Source organism: Eurosta solidaginis, chromosome 1, assembly GCF_040869045.1.
Source record: "Eurosta solidaginis isolate ZX-2024a chromosome 1, ASM4086904v1, whole genome shotgun sequence".
In the NCBI taxonomy this organism is placed as follows: domain Eukaryota; kingdom Metazoa; phylum Arthropoda; class Insecta; order Diptera; family Tephritidae; genus Eurosta; species Eurosta solidaginis.
In genome coordinates this window covers 252,160,824-252,178,755 of record NC_090319.1, presented here as the reverse complement: position 1 = coordinate 252,178,755, position 17,932 = coordinate 252,160,824, and the positions used below count along the sequence as shown (strand labels likewise).

General features: G+C 38.0%; 1 protein-coding gene across 1 annotated transcript in view; it reads left to right on the top strand.

Annotated features, from left to right (window-relative positions):
- Positions 1-17,932, top strand: part of Rfx (regulatory transcription factor Rfx) — a 206,328-nt gene that overhangs the window by 83,690 nt on the left and 104,706 nt on the right. The window contains exon 4 of the mRNA XM_067760363.1: positions 8,523-8,763. Within this exon, the coding sequence (XP_067616464.1) occupies positions 8,523-8,763 (241 nt within the window). The remainder of the gene's footprint in view (positions 1-8,522; positions 8,764-17,932) is intronic.

Sequence of the window (17,932 nt, the reverse complement as noted above, 5' to 3'; positions counted from 1 at the left end):
ATTTTGAAAATAACACTGCCACAATGTTGACGAATTGCTTCTTCCTTGACAGTTTAAATGAAAAGTACTGCTTTTTCTTGAAGAGAATTTACATTTCAAAGTTTATGAAGTCAAAAAACTGATTTTGCGATGAATTCAGAAATTTTGGTTTTCAGTATTTGAAAGTTGGACTTATTTAAAAAGAAAAAAAAACAACTATTGTAAGGCGCGAGAACCTCCGAAGAGATTTTAGTAGGGCGAGCTTCTATCGAGAAAACGATCGAGCACGTTTTGTGCTCGTTCCCTGCGCTTGACAGGCTAAGACTCCAACTATTAGGAGTGATACAACTGTCAGATCTTAAAGCAGCATGGAGCAAAGGTTCTAAAAAGCTTATAGTATTTGCCAAGGGGACGGATTTATTTTATAACATAGGTCCTCGTTTTTGATAGGGTTTTTCAGTTGGGTCGTTAAACAAACTTCTGGTAACACTACGAAATCATCCAGTCTATGTGAGGTCCTCATGGACCGGCCAGTTCAGCCTTACCTAACCTGATCCTTTTTATTTTTTCTACAAATTGGCGGGACGGAACCTCCATGTTTTATACCGACTCCGAACGGCATCTGCAAGGCAGTTGAGTTTTCACTGAGAAGCTTTTCATGGCAGAAATACACTCGGAGTGCTTGCCAAATCACTGCCGAGGGGCGGCCCCAATTAGAAAAATTTTCTTCTAATTGAAAAAAACTTGTTTCTAAAATTTTGATGCTGCTTTGCCCGGGGTTGAGCACGCTGCCACCACACCACGGCGGGCTTATTTACACTAACTATAAATATTAAGATAACTCACTCAAACTAGCAATTGCCTCATACCCGTGGAACCTCGCAAAGGAGTATGCCAGATTTGATGAGTAGCGCATTGCTTGTTAGACATGATTTCCAGTGTTGTTTTCTATTGGCGTCAAGTACTGCCAAGAAGGGATTACCGTCGCTATGTCGTTAAGCCCCAGCCATTTATATACAATGCCAATTTCAGACGCGGGCTTAATGAAGTAATTAGTGAGGTTTTCTACATTAAGGCTATTTTTGCACTCATTCTTCCATGCAATATTTAAATTCTTAATTATCTCGTTATTGCTTTATTGAATGGAGTGAAAAATCTATTCGGCTTTCCTAGGTATTTCGGATTATATTGTCAACGTAGCAAAATAAATAATTGTCAATAATTGGCGAAAAATAGAAAATCATAAGAAAAATGCAACTTACTTTTGCAACATTTAATATGGCTTTTTTAAAACTAGGCACATATTGGGTTAGGCGGAACATCTATGAATTTATTTTGATTGCCTTTAAAGTTAAAGAGAAAGGGATTGCTATCCATTTTAAAGATTTTTTGTAAAAAGCATAATAATTTTTTGGGGCTGCTGACAGATGTTCGTAAATGAAGCAAAATGCTCTATGAGAAAAGGAAAAGCTAATTATTTATTTCAATGAAATTGTGATTTCCTAAATTTTCTGTGTGAAACGAGTATAATACACTTAAAGTCGTAATTTATGCAATTATTATTGCTAAGATTAGTTTTTAATAATATTTGCATAAATTATGGTATAAAAAAGGCTTGAGTACCAAGTACTCATGCAGGTATACGTTTAGGATAATAATGTTTTTAAGTTAAGTAGAACTCACCCAGGGGTTAAGGTAAAACCAAAACGGAGGTAACTTTGCCAGAAACAAATAGTTTCGGAATTTTAGATAAAAGCTACGTGAGCTTCTTATCGGGAACAACCAATATCGACAAGCTATTTTTGTTTTATTATCGAATTTTATTGATAGCAAATTATTATCTTCGAGATCTCGATTTATCAGCTTGTTATTGTCCTCGCATTGGTTTATTAATGGCTTTCTATCGAAGGATTATATGTTTGTCATCGATTTTATATTGAAGTTTTGGAGGTATGTGTTTCATAACAAACCTGTGAGTGGACGGTATCGAATCGATAACATGTCGATAACAAATTGGTAACCCTTAATAAATCAATAACATTTCTATAACAAATCGATACTTTTTTAATAACAAAATCTGTAACTTGTCGACAGCACGCTGATAACAAATTACTAACACTCCGATAACAAATCTGTTTCCGAATACATATTGATGTTCTTTCAATAAAAAACGGATCCCTAGTCGAATAAAAATTGATTAAATTTAATTTAGTTTGTATGAGTTAAGCCCTCATTGCTTTAAATGTATGGAAACATTTATTTGAAACAATTTTTAATTTATAATTTATTTAATTACTTAATTGGCGCTTAACCGTTTAAACGGTTATGGCCGTCCAACAAGGCGCGCCAGTCGTTCCTTCTCTCTGCCAACCAGCGCCAATTGGTCAAAACAAGGGAGTTTAAATCGCTTTCCACCTGGTCCTTCCAACGGAGTGGGGGCCGCCCTCTACCTCTGTTTCCATAGGCGGGTTCCGATAGGAACACTTTCTTGGACGGAGCATCATCTTTCATTCGCATAACATGGCCTAGCCAGCGCAGCCGCTGCGTTTTAATTCGCTGGACTATGTTGATGTCTGCGTATAGCTCATCGTTAAATCTTCTTCGGTACTCGCCATCGCCAACGCGTAGAAGTCCATAAATCTTTCGAAGAAGTTTTCTCTCAAGCACTCCCAGAGCCGCTTCATCTGCTGCTGTCATGGTCCATGCTTCTGCACCATATAGCAGGACGGGTACGATAAGTGACTTGTAGAGTATGATTTTCCCTTGCCGAGAGAGGACTGTACTTTTCAATTGCCTGTCTAGTCCAAAGTAGCATTTATTGGCAAGAGTGATTCTTCGCTGGATTTCAGAGCTGTTGTTGTTGCTAGTGTTGATGTTGGTTCCCACATAAACGAAATCTTTTACTATTTCGAAATTATGGCTGCCAACAGTAGCGTGGTTGCCAAGGCGCATATGCGCTGACTCTTTGCTCGATGACAGCAGGTACTTCGTTTTGTCCTCATTCACCATCAAACGCATCATTACCGCTTCTTTTTTTATTTAATAGTTTGGGAAAAATTTAAACACTTGTAACACTTCAAAAGAAAAGAAGTCCCGAGGTTAAAAATCCGAACACGCTGGAAGTGGGCGAAGTCGAAAAGGACCTCAAAAGCCTAAGGGAAAAAAGACAGGTGGAGGTAGCCGACGTCACGACGAAGGTGTTAGAAGAGGACCAGCAGCCAGATGGCGCTGTGAGTAGCACAGAAGAACACCCGGCACAACAGTTACAAGAGGCTGAAGGGTGCTTCGAACACTCTAAACCAAAAGGGCAAGGGTAGGAAGACGACCTCACGATGAAGGTGCTGGAGGGGGACAAACAGCCCAATGGTGCTGCGAGTCCTACACATAAACCTCCAACACAGTAAAGTGGCGTCGAGCGAACTCCTCCTAACCCTTGAGGAGGGTTCGTTTGACATGGCCCTGATCCAGGAGCCGTGGCTCTCATCGGGAGGATAGGTTTCTGGACTTAGCGCGCGCGGGTTTGGCGTTTACTACGCGCAAACGTAAGGACGACTGCGAGCTGTATTAATGGTAAAGAAATAGCTGCATTCATATATGCTGCCTAATTACACTACTGAGGACCTCGCAGTGGTGGCCGTTGAGCAAAAGAATAAGCAGGCATTTATACTGGCGTCCTGCTACATGGCCCATGCTGCGGAGGTTCCACCGATAGAGTGCAAAAGGCTAGTACAGGAGAAAGGGCGCTAAGGGCGGTTGGTCATAGGCGCAGATGCAAATGCGCACCACAATGCGTGGGGAGGAGCAGATACGAACGAGAGAGGCGAATCTCTATTTTGTTACATCCTGCAAACCAATTTGCAGATAGCCAACAGGGGAAATGCCCATACATACATTAATCCAACATCCAGCAATGTTCTGGATATTACATTGAGCTCCGAGCGTGATATATCAAGGTATGATTGACTGGTTCTTGATAGACCATCCTTCTCCGACCGTATATCAGCTTCAGCATCCCCCTAAAGAGGGTAGAGAAGGGAGGAACCTTTAGAAACCCTAGGTCAACGAACTGGATTAAATTCCAGAAACAGGTAGAAACAAAGCTGGGAGAACCCAAAGAGGTTGCCTATGTGGAGGAACTGGAGGAGTCGAATGACTTCCTAACAAGAACGCTTATGACTGCGTATAACAAAGTTTGCCCTCTAAGAAGATTCAGAGGAAAAGCAAAGCCGCCATGGTGGAGCAATGAGATGAGTCTTATAAAAAGACAGGTAAAAGAAATGCTTAAGCTCGCAAAGACCGCGGAAAGCGAAGCGTGTCGGGACGAGTACAGGGATCTGCTGAGGATCTACAAGCGTGAAATTTCCAGAGCGAAGAGAATCTCATGGAAAAGTTTCTGTACGGACATAGAGTGCTCCAGCGAAACAGCACGGTTGAAAAAAGTCCTAGCAAGGGGAAACATAGTCCAGGGACTAATGAAGAAAGAGAACGGGGAATCGTCACGTAATAGTGAAGAATTCCTTGAGGTGCCTCTCGACACACTTTTCCCATCGGGAGACGGTTTAGAAGAGCCAGCAGACATCACTCACACTTCGATCACGGAGCGGGTAGTGCCGGGCTTGGTGACCGATACCAAGATCGAATGGGCAGTGAAAACGTTCTCTTAGTTTAAATCGCCGGGCCCGGACGGTATATTCATATATATACAGACTACCTGATTCTCTATCTGCGCTTCGAGGGAGATCTTAAAGCCACAGTAGAGGTGGACGGTTGGCGCAAGAGTGCACAAATGGCGGACGAGGCGATACTTGTGTACACAGATGGTTCCAAAGTAGTGGAAGGAGTAGGGTCTGCTGTATACTGTGCTAATCCGGAAATAAGCAGATCCTACAGGCTGCCGGATTACTGTAAGTTTTCCAAGCGGAAATATTAGCCGTAACCAAATCAGTAGAAACCCTGGAAGAGAATAGCTTAAGCTGCAACCGTGTTATTTTTTATATTGACAGTCAAGCAGCAATTAAGACAATAATCTCGCATAGCACAGCATCTAAATGCGTGTTAGAGTGTAAGCAGTCTCTGGAGAGAATCGGGACGGGGAGCAGCATACATCTATATTGGGTCCCAGGGCATATGGGAATGAAAAAGCGGACGAAAAAAAAAGACGCATCCCTTGAAGCTTGCTCCGTAGACGACCCAATTAGACTGGGCGAGATTAAGCGAAGGCGAGAGGTGCACATGATCGACCAAGCGGGAAAGGCGTGGGATCAAGCGCGGGGCTGTAAAGTGTCGAAGATTATGTGTAGGTGTTACAACCTTAGACTAACAAAGTTGCATCATTAAAAAGAGAGGACTGTAGACTCATGACGGGTATTCTGACTGGACACTGCCTTCTGGCGTCACATGCCTTTAAATTTGGCTTGGTCAGTGATAGAAGATTTAGAAAGTGCTGGCTGGAGGAGGAAACGATCGAGCACGTTCTGTGCTCGCCAGGCTAAGACTCCAGCTGTTGGGAGTGATACAGCAGTTAGAAGCAGCAAGTGGCTTAAATCCTATGAAGCTTCTAGTATTTGCCAAGAGGACGGAGTTATTTTGTAACATAGGTCCTGGTTTTTGATAGGGTTTTTCAGTTTGGTTGTTAAAACAAACTTCTAGTACCACTACGGACTTATTCAATCTATGTGAGGTCCTCATGGACCGGCCAGTTCAACCTCACCCAACACTTCAACCATCGCAGGAGTGCGGGTTCAAAACCCACTCCCGGGAGAAAAGGCTTTGAAGAGATTTACCAGGTATAATCGAAACAGCTGTCGCCTCGTCCGTCCTGATGTCACGTTGTTTAAATTTTTCCCAAACTATTAAATTAATGTAGTTTAGTTTAATAAAATATTCTTTAGTTTAAATTATTTTGGCTTAATTTATTGAACGTTATTTTAATTAAATTAAATTAAATTTTATTTCATTTTATTTTGTTTTACTTTATTTTTTTTTTACTTTACTTTATTTTATTTCATTTTATTTTACTTTATTATATTTTATTTTGATTTATTTTTCTTATTTTTTATTTTATTTTTTTAACAATTTTTGTTGTTATACTTATGGCCTACTGATTTGTAAGATCGCGGGTTCGAATCGAGCTCATTGCCTAACAATAATAATTAGAATAGAAGAAAAGAAAAATTTAGACAACTGCCAAAGCTCGTTGTATAGATCCATTTCGGGAACTGCTAAATTCCTTCACGGGCAACGTTTAGGCGCCGCTGCTATAACCATACAGATATCACAGCGGTTATTTGTTTGTCTTCATTATTTCTACATCTATCCTGTTTCTTGCCAATTGATTTTCACAGCGCTGCAACATCTGTTGCAGAAACGAAATGAAAATTGGACTCGTTTCATGGCAATGATGCCATTGTGTCACATTTATTGACACTTGTTTCCCCGTTCTCTAGGATGTATTAACAATTTTTGTTGTTATATCGGCCTACTGATTTGTAAAATCGCGGATTCTAATCGAGCTCAAGACCTAACAATAAATATTTTATCATTATTATTGTTATGATAATTTTTTTCTCAAATGAAAAATAACAATTTTTTGTTTCTTCTATTCTAATTAAAAAAAAAAAATTTCATTTAAGAAAAAATTTATCACAACGATAATAATGATAAACACTGGCGCTTACCCGTTTAAACAGTTATGGCCGTCCAACAAGGCGCGCCAGTCGCTTCTTTCTGCCAAGTGACGCCAACCTGTCAATTGCCTACCTAGTCCAAAGTAGCGTTTATTGGCAAGAGTGATTCTTCGCTGGATTTCAGAGCTGATGTTGTTGTTAGTGTTAATGCCGGTTGTTAGGCCTTGAGGTCGATTCGATCCCGCGATTTTATTGTTTATTTTTTTAAATTCAGTTTATAATTTTTTGTTTTCGTTTTTTCGTTGAGCAACTTTTATTTCGTATAAATTGTATTTTATTTCATTTCACTTGATTTTGTTTTATTTTATTTTGCTTTGCTGTATTTAACTTAATTTTTTTCATTTATTTTTATATTTTATTTTATTAGATTTGTCATTTTGTTTAATTAAATTTTGTGTTAACTATTTTGTTTTTTTCTTTGTGGAACTATTTTTTTCATTCAAATACCAAACCACGTGCTTTGTTTTTGTAAAGACTTTGTGTATCAGTAATAGCAGTCACGCATTCGCTCATATTTTCCAGAATATCTTTTAATAATATATCTTTAATATCTTTATTTCCAACATAACAGCGGTCTATACATCTCTTGCATTTGCATGCACTCAAATTGTGTAAATGCTTAGAGACTTTAATAAATTTGTAGGTGACGTGTTTGCCTTGAATTGCTGTGTGATTTCGCTCAACTCTACCACGCACCATGTTGTCGCATTACGCTACAGTGTAGTGACTGCACTTACGATCACGAGCTCATTCTTTATTACTCCATACAGCATACTTTTACCACACACTAAGCATGTGCTAACACATTCTCTTGTACTCCATACAGTTCATATAAAAAATATTACACACTACGCCTGCACTTACATTCTACATATCCCCCATATAGCATACCACTTACATCTTACGGTTATGTTCAGGAAGACCCATACCGTGAGCAATGATGTTGACACATCAAAAACTCGGCATATTTTGATATTACAAACTCAATAAATTAGCAGGCCAATGGAAATATCAGCAAGAGTGGTTTTTAGCTTATGTTAGATATATATGGGGTATTTCATCCCATTTCGACCAATTTTGAACCCGACCCCTTTAGAATTGGCTGAAAGTTTTTCTTCTTTTTCTAGCTTACGAAAGAGGTTTTTCAGAATTTTTTCAAATTTTTTCATCCAACTCAAAAAAAGTTATGAATTTAAAAAAAACACCGTTTTTTTTTCAAAATGCTATAACTTTTTCAAAAATTGACCGTTTGGGATCTTTTTTTTTTTTAATTTGTTTTTAAATGTACTTTTCGGAAAAAATACAAAAAAATGTTTAAAGGTTTTTTCAATTAAATAAAATAAAAAAAATCGGCCCACTCCGGGATTATAGTGGGGATGATTGCAGAATTGATTGAAGTTTTTTTAAGAGAAAAAAAACAAAATGACGAAATTCGAAAAATCTCGAAAAACTGGAAAATTACAAAAAAAAACTGTTAAAAATTTTTTTGTATTTTTTCCGAAAAGTACATTTAAAAACAAATTAAAAAAAAAAGATCCCAAACGGTCAATTTTTGAAAAAGTTATAGCATTTTGAAAACAAAAACGGTGTTTTTTTAAAAAATCATAACTTTTTTTTGAGTTGGATGAAAAAATTTGAAAAAATTCTGAAAAACGTCTTTCGTAAGCTAGAAAAAGTAGAAAAACTTTCAGCCAATTCTAAAGGGGTCGGGTTCAAAATTGGTCGAAATGGGATGGAATACCCCATATGTATTGTGGAATGAGCCATATACAGCATTTGAGTTCTAGAAATATCATTCATATAAGTTGTTTTAATTTATTTAATATTTACCTAATTATTCAACCTAAATTAATTTAGCATCAAAAGAATTTGCTGCAGCAAAACAATGAAAATGAAGCTGTCGCGCTTATTAGGGTTGTGGTACCCATGGATGCATCTGACTCGACGGGCAGTGATATGCATGGCAATATTTCCGATTTAAGTGCAATTAAAGATAATGTTGATCTCGCTCAACAAGTGGCCAGTGGTCAAGTAACATTGGTGCAAGCGGAACCAGCGGACGGAGACGATGGTACACCTCAGTACATTGCAGTTACAGGTAAATATACAGTTTACTAATCTTATATAACCGTGAAATTGTCGTAAGATAAAAAATACCCATTAGAAGTAAGATCGGTCTGTCCGAGAGCACGGGGAAAAAGTGTCAATAAAATATGACACTATGGCAGCATTGCCATCAAACAAGTCCAATTTTCACATTCATTCTGCAACAGGTGTCGCAGTGTTGTGAATATCAATTGGCAAGAACCAGAATAAAAGTAGGATTAATGAAGACAAAAAAAAAAACGCTATGATGGCTGAATGGTTATAGCAGCGGCGCCTAAACGGTGCCGATGAAGGAATTTAGCAGTTCCCGAAATGAATCTATACAACGAGCTTTGGCAGTTGTCTAAATTTTTTCTTTCTTCTATTCTAATTTAATAATTTTTTCAATTAAGAAAAAATTTATCATAACAATAATAATGATAAAATAATTATTGTCAGGCCTTGAGCTCGATTCGAACCCGCGATCTTACAAATCAGTAGGCCGATATAACAACAAAAATTGTTCATATTTCTTTGTTTTAAAGCTTGAAGCTCATTTTACACAATATAATACAAAATTTTCAATATCGAGCGGTTAAACTTTGCTTAACTCGACAAGAAAATTGTGGAATGTAAGTTAAGTCGCCACTGTAAAAACGGCTATAAGAGTGTGTTATGGGAAATATAAGTTCTGTGTTCACAGCGAGAATTTTAGTACACTCATCGGGGGATTTAAGTTTATTTAATTTTTGTATAGAATTTTATTCGATTCAGTCAAGTTTTTCATTCTCAACAGCATTATTTGACGCTTAATCGTCTAGTCGTGTTAGGCCGTTGTATAGAAATTCAGATCAATTCTAAATATTCTCGCGGAATTTTGTTCTCGCGGATTTTTTTATTCCCGCGGAAAAATGCCTCCAATTCTTTTCTCCTAGGGAGAAGAAAAATTGGGGAATAGGAATTTCGAATTTTCGAAGTCAGCTGTTTTGTCAATTGAAATTTCCTTGAGCATTTCTTATTTTGTTTAAAAAATTGAAAATTTTAATTATTGTTGCGAATTTGTTTGAAATTAAGAAATAAGGTATAAACAATGCACATTATTGCATTTCATGTGGTATTCACTGAAATGAGTAATTAATTGGTGCCACAGCAACATCAACAGAGGAGCATAAGAAGAAGACGGCGGGATAACACAAATCCGCCGGAGTTGCCTGCTTTCATTCTGCAAAGCAATTTTCTGGCGGCTACGTCGAGTTGAGTTCGCCTTTCGCCATATGCCAAAATCTTGGCTTAAGCCTTCTTAAAAAATCCTTGCGCAATTTCTGGATGGCTGCATCAAAGAAGCTATTCCGTTGCTTATGATATACTTTTCGACTTAAAATAAAGAATAGTGTGGTTGTTGTTGTTGTTGTATTAACAGTGAGAATATTGTGGTAGAATGTAAATACATATTTTAGCACAAATTTGTACAAATAAGTGGTCTTTCTTAAAAGAACGAATTTCCTTTAACTATTTTGATGCATTCCCTTTAATTTAACTAGTGAAAAAACTCCTATGAAATGGCAAAGAAATCTCCCTCTCCCTCACATTCATAATACCTACTTTTCTCCCATAACCGGTTTCCTCTTTTTCGAACATTGTTCAGAATAGGAGGAAAGGGAGAAGTGAAAAAACTCACAAGGAATTTTTATTTAGAATACGAGGAATGGGAGAAGGGAAAAAACTCGCACGGAATGTTCGTTTAGAATTGGGCTGATTGTGAATGTCTGATTGTTAATTCCTCTTTTTCGAACATTGTTCAGAATAGGAGGAAAGGGAGAAGTGAAAAAACTCACAAGGAATTTTTATTTAGAATACGAGGAATGGGAGAAGGGAAAAAACTCGCACGGAATGTTCGTTTAGAATTGGGCTGATTGTGAATGTCTCCCTCCACCGCAGAAGTCATCCCCTACATCTACGGATGTTTCTCACTTTCTCCACCGTCAAATTAAGATGCTGATAGGATTACTTTCCAGGCCGTATCGTCTGCATCTAGTCGCATCACATGGTCTAGCCATTAAGGCATTGTGATTTAAAAGTGATAGAAGCGCAGTATGATAACGTTTGCTGCAGGTAAACATCTGTTTTTAAGTATTCACATTTGTGCGTCTGGTATAGTTTTACTTACATCCACATTCTAAATTGATTCCTTAAAGTGCGACTGCGCCATCTAATGCCTCATATTCGCTTCATAAATCAAAGCTTCATTGATCCAGACTGTCGCATCTAGTTGCTCGAGTGACGAGAGCTGTGATTTCGATTGTCATCATTTACGATTGTGAACGAGAGATAAATGCTATTGCATTCAGGCAATCATAGCGATTTATCTGAAGCTTTCGCTGCGATATACTGTGATCTTTCAGTCGCTGTGACAAAATCATACCTCCACAAATATTTTCCGACTTTACATTCGACATTGCCCATGATTTCGTGCTTTACATCAGAACGGGTATGATGATTAGAGACTGAGATTAGGTTGAACTGGCCGGCCAATAAAGACCCCACAAAGACTGAATGTGTTGGTAGTATTACCAGAATTTGTTTTACGACCAAATTTAAAAACCCCAATCAGTTGCCAGGACTTATTTTATAGAATAACTCCGTCCTCTTGGCAAATATTAGAAGTTTTCTAGGATTTGCTTAATTGCTGCCTCGAGATCTGGCAACTCTGTCGCCCCTAATAGCTGCAGCCTGGACCTCGCGAGCGCAGGGCACCAACATAGAACGTGTTTAACCGTTTCTTCCTGCAGCTCGCACTTCCTACGTTTGCTGTTACTGACGAGGCCTAACTTATAAGCATATGACGTCAGAAGGCAGTGTCCACTGAGTATGCCCATCGTGAGTCTTAAGTATTCTCTCGTTAGAGATATGAGCCACTTCGTGAGTCTAATATCGTAGGATTTGCACATGATCTTAGAAGTTTTGCAGCCCCGCGCTTTTGTCCACGCCTTTCCCGCTGTATGCATCTAATGCAACTCCTGTCTCCTTTTGATTCCTCCCAAACGGATTGGGAAGCTTACCATCGATGTGCTGCACCCTCCTTTGCCAACTCATCGGTCTTTTCGTTACCTTCTATCGCTTTATGACTGGGAACCCAGTACGAGTATATGCTCCGATACGAGCAAAGTTTCTCCAATGCTTTGTATTCCACGACACTTCCAGATGAAGTACTGTGTGAGATTATTCCTTTAACCGCCGCCTGACTATCAACATATATTGACGCGACTGCAGCTTGAGTACGCTTCCCCCAGGAATTTCTGCTGCTTTCTTCACGGCTATAATTTCCACTTAAAAGACGCTACAGTAATCTGGCAGCCTGTAGGATCTAATTATTTCCGGATTGACAAAGTTAACAGCAGACCTGAACCCTTCCCTTAACTTGAAACCATCAGTATACACGCGTATATGTTCTACCATTTCTGCAACCTGGTGCCAACCCTCCGGCTCAATTGTCGCCCCAGATCTCTTTCGAAGCTCAGGCACCAGAACCATATATCGATTGCTCGATATTTGATGGTGCTATACTGCTATGGCATATGACCTGCACCCAAGCTGCCATGAGGCCTAAGTCTTGTTGCAGTTGTTAACGCGATGTTTTTGGCCATTAGGTCTGCAGGCGGCATGTGTAGAATGGCATGCAATGCTGCTGCCTGGGTAGTTTATAGGGCTCCCGTAATGCTAATCATTGATAATCTGTATACCCCTTTAGGCTTAAAGAGCGTACCTTTTTTTCGTCGAGTGACAAGTTTACATTTCTTATATCTACTCAATTCAAAGGAGCAAAATAAGTGATAACTTGCTGCGCGTTGCTTAAGACCAATCAACAGGATCTCCAGCTTTCACGGCGATTTGTAGCCAAATAAACTGGCTTCTTTAAAGAATAAATTTTTCTGTTTGAATTTTTTATAGTCATAGTTTTATTTTATTTCACAATTATTTATGCACTCTTAAAATGTTAATTTTATAAAACCTTTTGTCAATAAGTCCCAGGTGCAGTAGCAGGATCTTTATTTAACCAAATTGTAAATAGATAATTATCAGTGAAGCATTAATTAATTCAACCAGCAACTTTTATCAGCTGCGCGATACACTTGCAACTAAAATCGGATTCCCTTTGTATTCTATGTATTATACATACATACATATGTATGTACATATATATTTAATCCCACTTGAAAATAGATATCGTCAGTTTTGTTTTGGCTATTTCGGGTTGTTTAATACTGATACCGCAATTAAAAAGACTTAATTTGTAATGAATCTTACCTCCAACAATCGCACTGCAGGCTGCAATACGGACGACAGGCACGTGCGTCACATAGATAGATAATGTTTAAGCATACATACATACATACATATAAATGCATCGTTGAGATAATAACAAATGAAACTGGCGTTGAATGACACAAACTTAAATTACATACCCTTCAGTCAAAAACCAAACTAGTCAGAAAAAATGTGTGCCTAATATCAAACTAGTCCGAAAAAGACCAACCAAGTAAAACTCAGAATTTTTGCTTATATTGTGTCCACAGTTGTAAAATTTATATTACAACTTTTCATTTTAATTTTGCTGTTTTCGCTCGGCGGCACTGAAAGTTTTCTTATTTATTATGACACTGTGCAACATCCGGCGATGTATATATCATACATATATTTTGGAGGTTTAGGCGACCCCAAGTTCCACAAGGAACAAGGTGGTGGGATGACCTAGAAGGTTCAACGTGGTCATATCAAATCGTTTCCGGCACAGTACTAGTTACCCGAAACACCGATAACACTCCCCAAAACTTTCAGAAAGAAATGGATCCATTATCATGCAAAAAATGTTCCTCTTTTTTAAAGTTAGCATCCAAAACGGATTTTGTCTATAAGGCAATTCTAAAATGGAAATGATGTTTCCGAATTCCAATTTCCAATCTTGATACCAACTAACGGTTTCGTAAAATCCAACTGACTATTTTAAAACCAATCTAATTTTTTCTAAAATACAGTTGACACTCTAAAATCCATCCTGAAATGATCTGGCAATGGGAAAATGACAATTGGCTGATTAGCTGGCTTAGGAATCATAGTATATATATTCACTGCGTGGTAAATGTGTACTTATTTTTGAATCGAATCATATCGCACTCTACGTCTGATGAGGAGTTTTGTGTGAAGGGTTACTCTATTTGTTATGACACCCATGCGGGTATCTGATGAGAGTCGACGGCGGCTTGCACATCAGCGGATCACAGGTTTTGTTAGCGTGTAATTATTATATTTTTATATCCAAAATACCGCATTGCCTTTGTCCTTTCCATCGTTCATCAAATGTATCATATTGTATACTTTTGAAAGCTGTCAGGTATGGATGTGCTTCGGTTAACTAACATACCAACAGTACACACATATCCATATATACGCACTGAATAGGTAAATTGGCCCTGCCCTATGTCTATTGAAGATATTGAATAAGATGGAGATTTATTTTAATAAGGGTTTACCGATTTGCACATGATAATTGTTGCTGCCACACTTACAAATGTGTGCATATAAAGGGTAAATCATATGGAAGTTTCTTTTTGAAAAATAAACTTTTTACTTTCGTTATGTAAAAAATAGATGTGCTTGAAGATCAAGTTGCCTCAATGAAAAACTTGTTTTAGGCAACAATTTTGAACAAAGGACCAAAATTATAAAAAATGTATGAAAGTTTTAATTGATTGGGGACAGCATTTCTGAGCCATTCGAAACCAAATGAGGCTTCAGAAAATTGCTGGCGTATGCTGATGATATTGATATCGTAGGCCTTAACAAACGCGCCGTAGGCTCAGCCTTCTCTGGATTGAATAAAGATGAAAAAAGTGGGTCATAAAGTGAGTGAGGACAACAGGAAGTATTGGCTGTCATCATAAACTGTTAACGCATAAAAATTCGAAATTGTGAAGGGCTTCGCATATCTGGGAATAGACATTACCACCGAAAACAATGCCATCCTAGAAATTCAACGGCGATTAACACTTGTCAACGAGTGCTACATTGGACTGAGTAGGCAATTGGAAAATTCAATATTCTCTTGACGAAAAAAAATCCTGATACATGTCCTGATGTTTGGCTCGAAATCATGAACGGTGTAGAGGAATAATTTATGGTTCCGTATGTGAGGCCGCCGGCGTGTTTTGAAGGAGTTATAATGAGAAGCTGTACGAGGTTTACGCAAAAGCGTCACTGACTATGACATATTATAAAAAGTTATTAAGGCGCTACGGCCCAGAAAGGTTTCCAATCGACAATCAGAGAGACCGGCGAGATCTCTACTGAGCTGGGAAGACGATGTAGGAAGACTTGATCAGCCTTGGTACTCGCAATTGGTGTCAATTATCGAGTGACTGGGGTAGCTAGCGTGACATTTAACACAACGGCCAAAACTTCCTAGCCGGTTAACTGCCAATTAATGGTAATGGTTGGATGTTTGGTCGAAACGGTAATTTCCCATATGGTGTATATGTACATATTGCACATTTTATTGTAAAAATATGAAGATCTCCTTGCAAAGCTTTTAAGTAATAAAATAATTCAAAGGTTAGGTCGTATACTTTTAATGGTGGGTTCGTTTTTACGGCGGTCTTAATTAAAAATTCAGTATGCAGGGGTATACTTACAGTTGGCCCGATTACAAGTTCTTTTTTACTTCCCTCTCAATAAGGGTATGCACATCATTTTCAATATGACCTCTTATTAAGAACATGTGTGTTATGCTTTTAATTGTTTAACTTGCTACGACAAATAAATATAAAGATGTAACATACTTATTTTTATTTTGAAGGCAACACCCGTCGGATTAAAATAACTTATCAATTCCATTCTCTCTTTGGTCGCTTAAGTTTTTAAAGTAATGTCATACATGAGACTATCTCATAGCCCTTCGCTTTGCCTCACTTTCGAACTAAAAATAATAATGTGCGTTCTCGTACGGCATTTAGGGCTATTTTCTATTTAATATTTTATTTATGAAGAATTATTGCCTCGAACATTATAAAACTACCTTCAAAAATACATATGTAGCTACTTTTAAGATATTATTTACTTTATTACGATCATTGACCATTTCGGATCTACTTAGATCCTTTGCTTAAAAATGCAAGTTATTCCTCTAACTCGTGATTTGGGTTATATGCGACACAGAGATCACACTGATCCTTTTTGGGTTCTTGCAGTACAATATGAAATTATGTTATAATATTTTATAGTAGCTTGCATATCATCCAGATTCTTGCCATTATCTGCTTCATATATTTTAAAATCGCTATATAAATATCGGATAGTTTTTCTGCCATCTATGTTATCTTTAGAAGAAGAAGCTCTTACACTGAAAGAAAAAGACTGGTAAAATCAACCGAAATGCGGGTCAATTCAACCGAAATTTCTGTTAATTTTTATCCATCGCAACAAGATGTTGAATCAACTGTGCACAAATCGTTGATTCGTAATTGACCGTTCTAGTAGTCAAATGAAAAAAAAAGTTGTTGCGACAGCTTTGTACGAAAGTACCTATGTTGCCATATACATAAATAAATAAATGTAAGGCGCGATAACCTCCGAAGAGATCTAAGGCCGAGCTTCTCTTCCAATTTGCGTCGTGCTCCTCTTGATTTTCCCTACAAATTGGCCGGACGGGACCTACATGTTTTATACCGACTCCGAACGGCATCTGCAAGGCAGATGAGTTTTCACTGAGAGCTTTTGATGGCAGAAATACACTCGGAGCGCCGAGGGGCGACCCCGCTAAGAGAAATTTTCTTCTAATTGAAAAACCTTATTTCTAAAATTTTGATGTTGCTTTGCCCGGGGTGCGAAGCCAGGGCATACGGCGTGACAGGCGGAGCACGCTCTCATCACACCACGGTGGCCATATTCATATATACGTAATAACGCATAAAAACGCATGCCTGCTACATATACATACATATGTACGCACTTAACAAAATGTTACTAACTTTGGAAAAATCCTGTTCGTTTAAACAAAACTTTTGCAACAAGAGGGCGCAATTTTGCATTTCGCTTGGAGGAAAAGTTGCAAAATTGTACCCGATAAATAGGTGTCCCGGTATCTCATAATTTTTTGCACAGTAAATTCATAAAAGCGTTTTTCGTTTTGTATTGATAACTGAAAAACTAGTTTTTGTTGTTTTCCCCATTTTGTATGTTTTTTCGATTTGGTGGTTTTCTTATTTTGGTATTTTTTTTTTTAAACAAGTGGCACCATCGTCATAAGTACAAAGTAGATAGCGCAGTGAGCGTAAAATTCTCTTTGAAATTTTCTCATGTATTGACTGTTGACCGCTGTTGAAATGACCAGTGAGATCAGTTGTGTTAACAGAAAAATCAGTTAGATTGATTAGGAATCTGTCACAGAATTTTGTTAACTTAAGAGCGACAATTTCTTTTCTGTTGAAATGACTAAACTAATTTGTTCGCTTGACAAAGAACTCGGTCGAATTAACCATAATTGGACCAATTTCACCGAATCTCCGTTAAGTCAAGAACAACAGAACCGATTTGTTGATTTTACTAGCACCATTTCTTTCAGTGTAGGTCGTGTGATTCGATTCGAGGCATAGAATTTAAATGTTCTTTTATATTACGACTAGCAGACCCGACAGACTCTAAATTTGATCTATCTGCATATATTTTAATAAGCTTTTTCCACCTAACTCTGCCCTCGCTCCTCTACACTTTTTCCTAATCTTTATATTCACTCCTCCCTCCGAATTTTTCGCTTTATCTTTCTCCATCTTCGTCTCATTCTATCTCTTTATCAGTCTCCTTCTCTCTTTTCTCTTCTCTCAAGTTTTTCTCATTCTTCTTCATATCTTATTGCCAGTCCCAGAGTGTGGTATGTATTTTGTTCCAGTCCCATTCCGAGTGTCAGTCCCCGTCCCACTCCGAGTGTCAGTCTCAGTCCCAGTCCCAGTCCGTCTCTGGTGTACTTCCCGGAAAAAGCATCGTAAATACTAATATAGGCTAATTTATATACCAAATTTCAGGCCAATCGAATAGGACGTATGTAAATAGATATGTGGGTATAATTAATTCATGTCTTTATTTCGGCTTCGCATGCATATTTATCAGTTTTGCCAGGTTGATGCGACTAAATC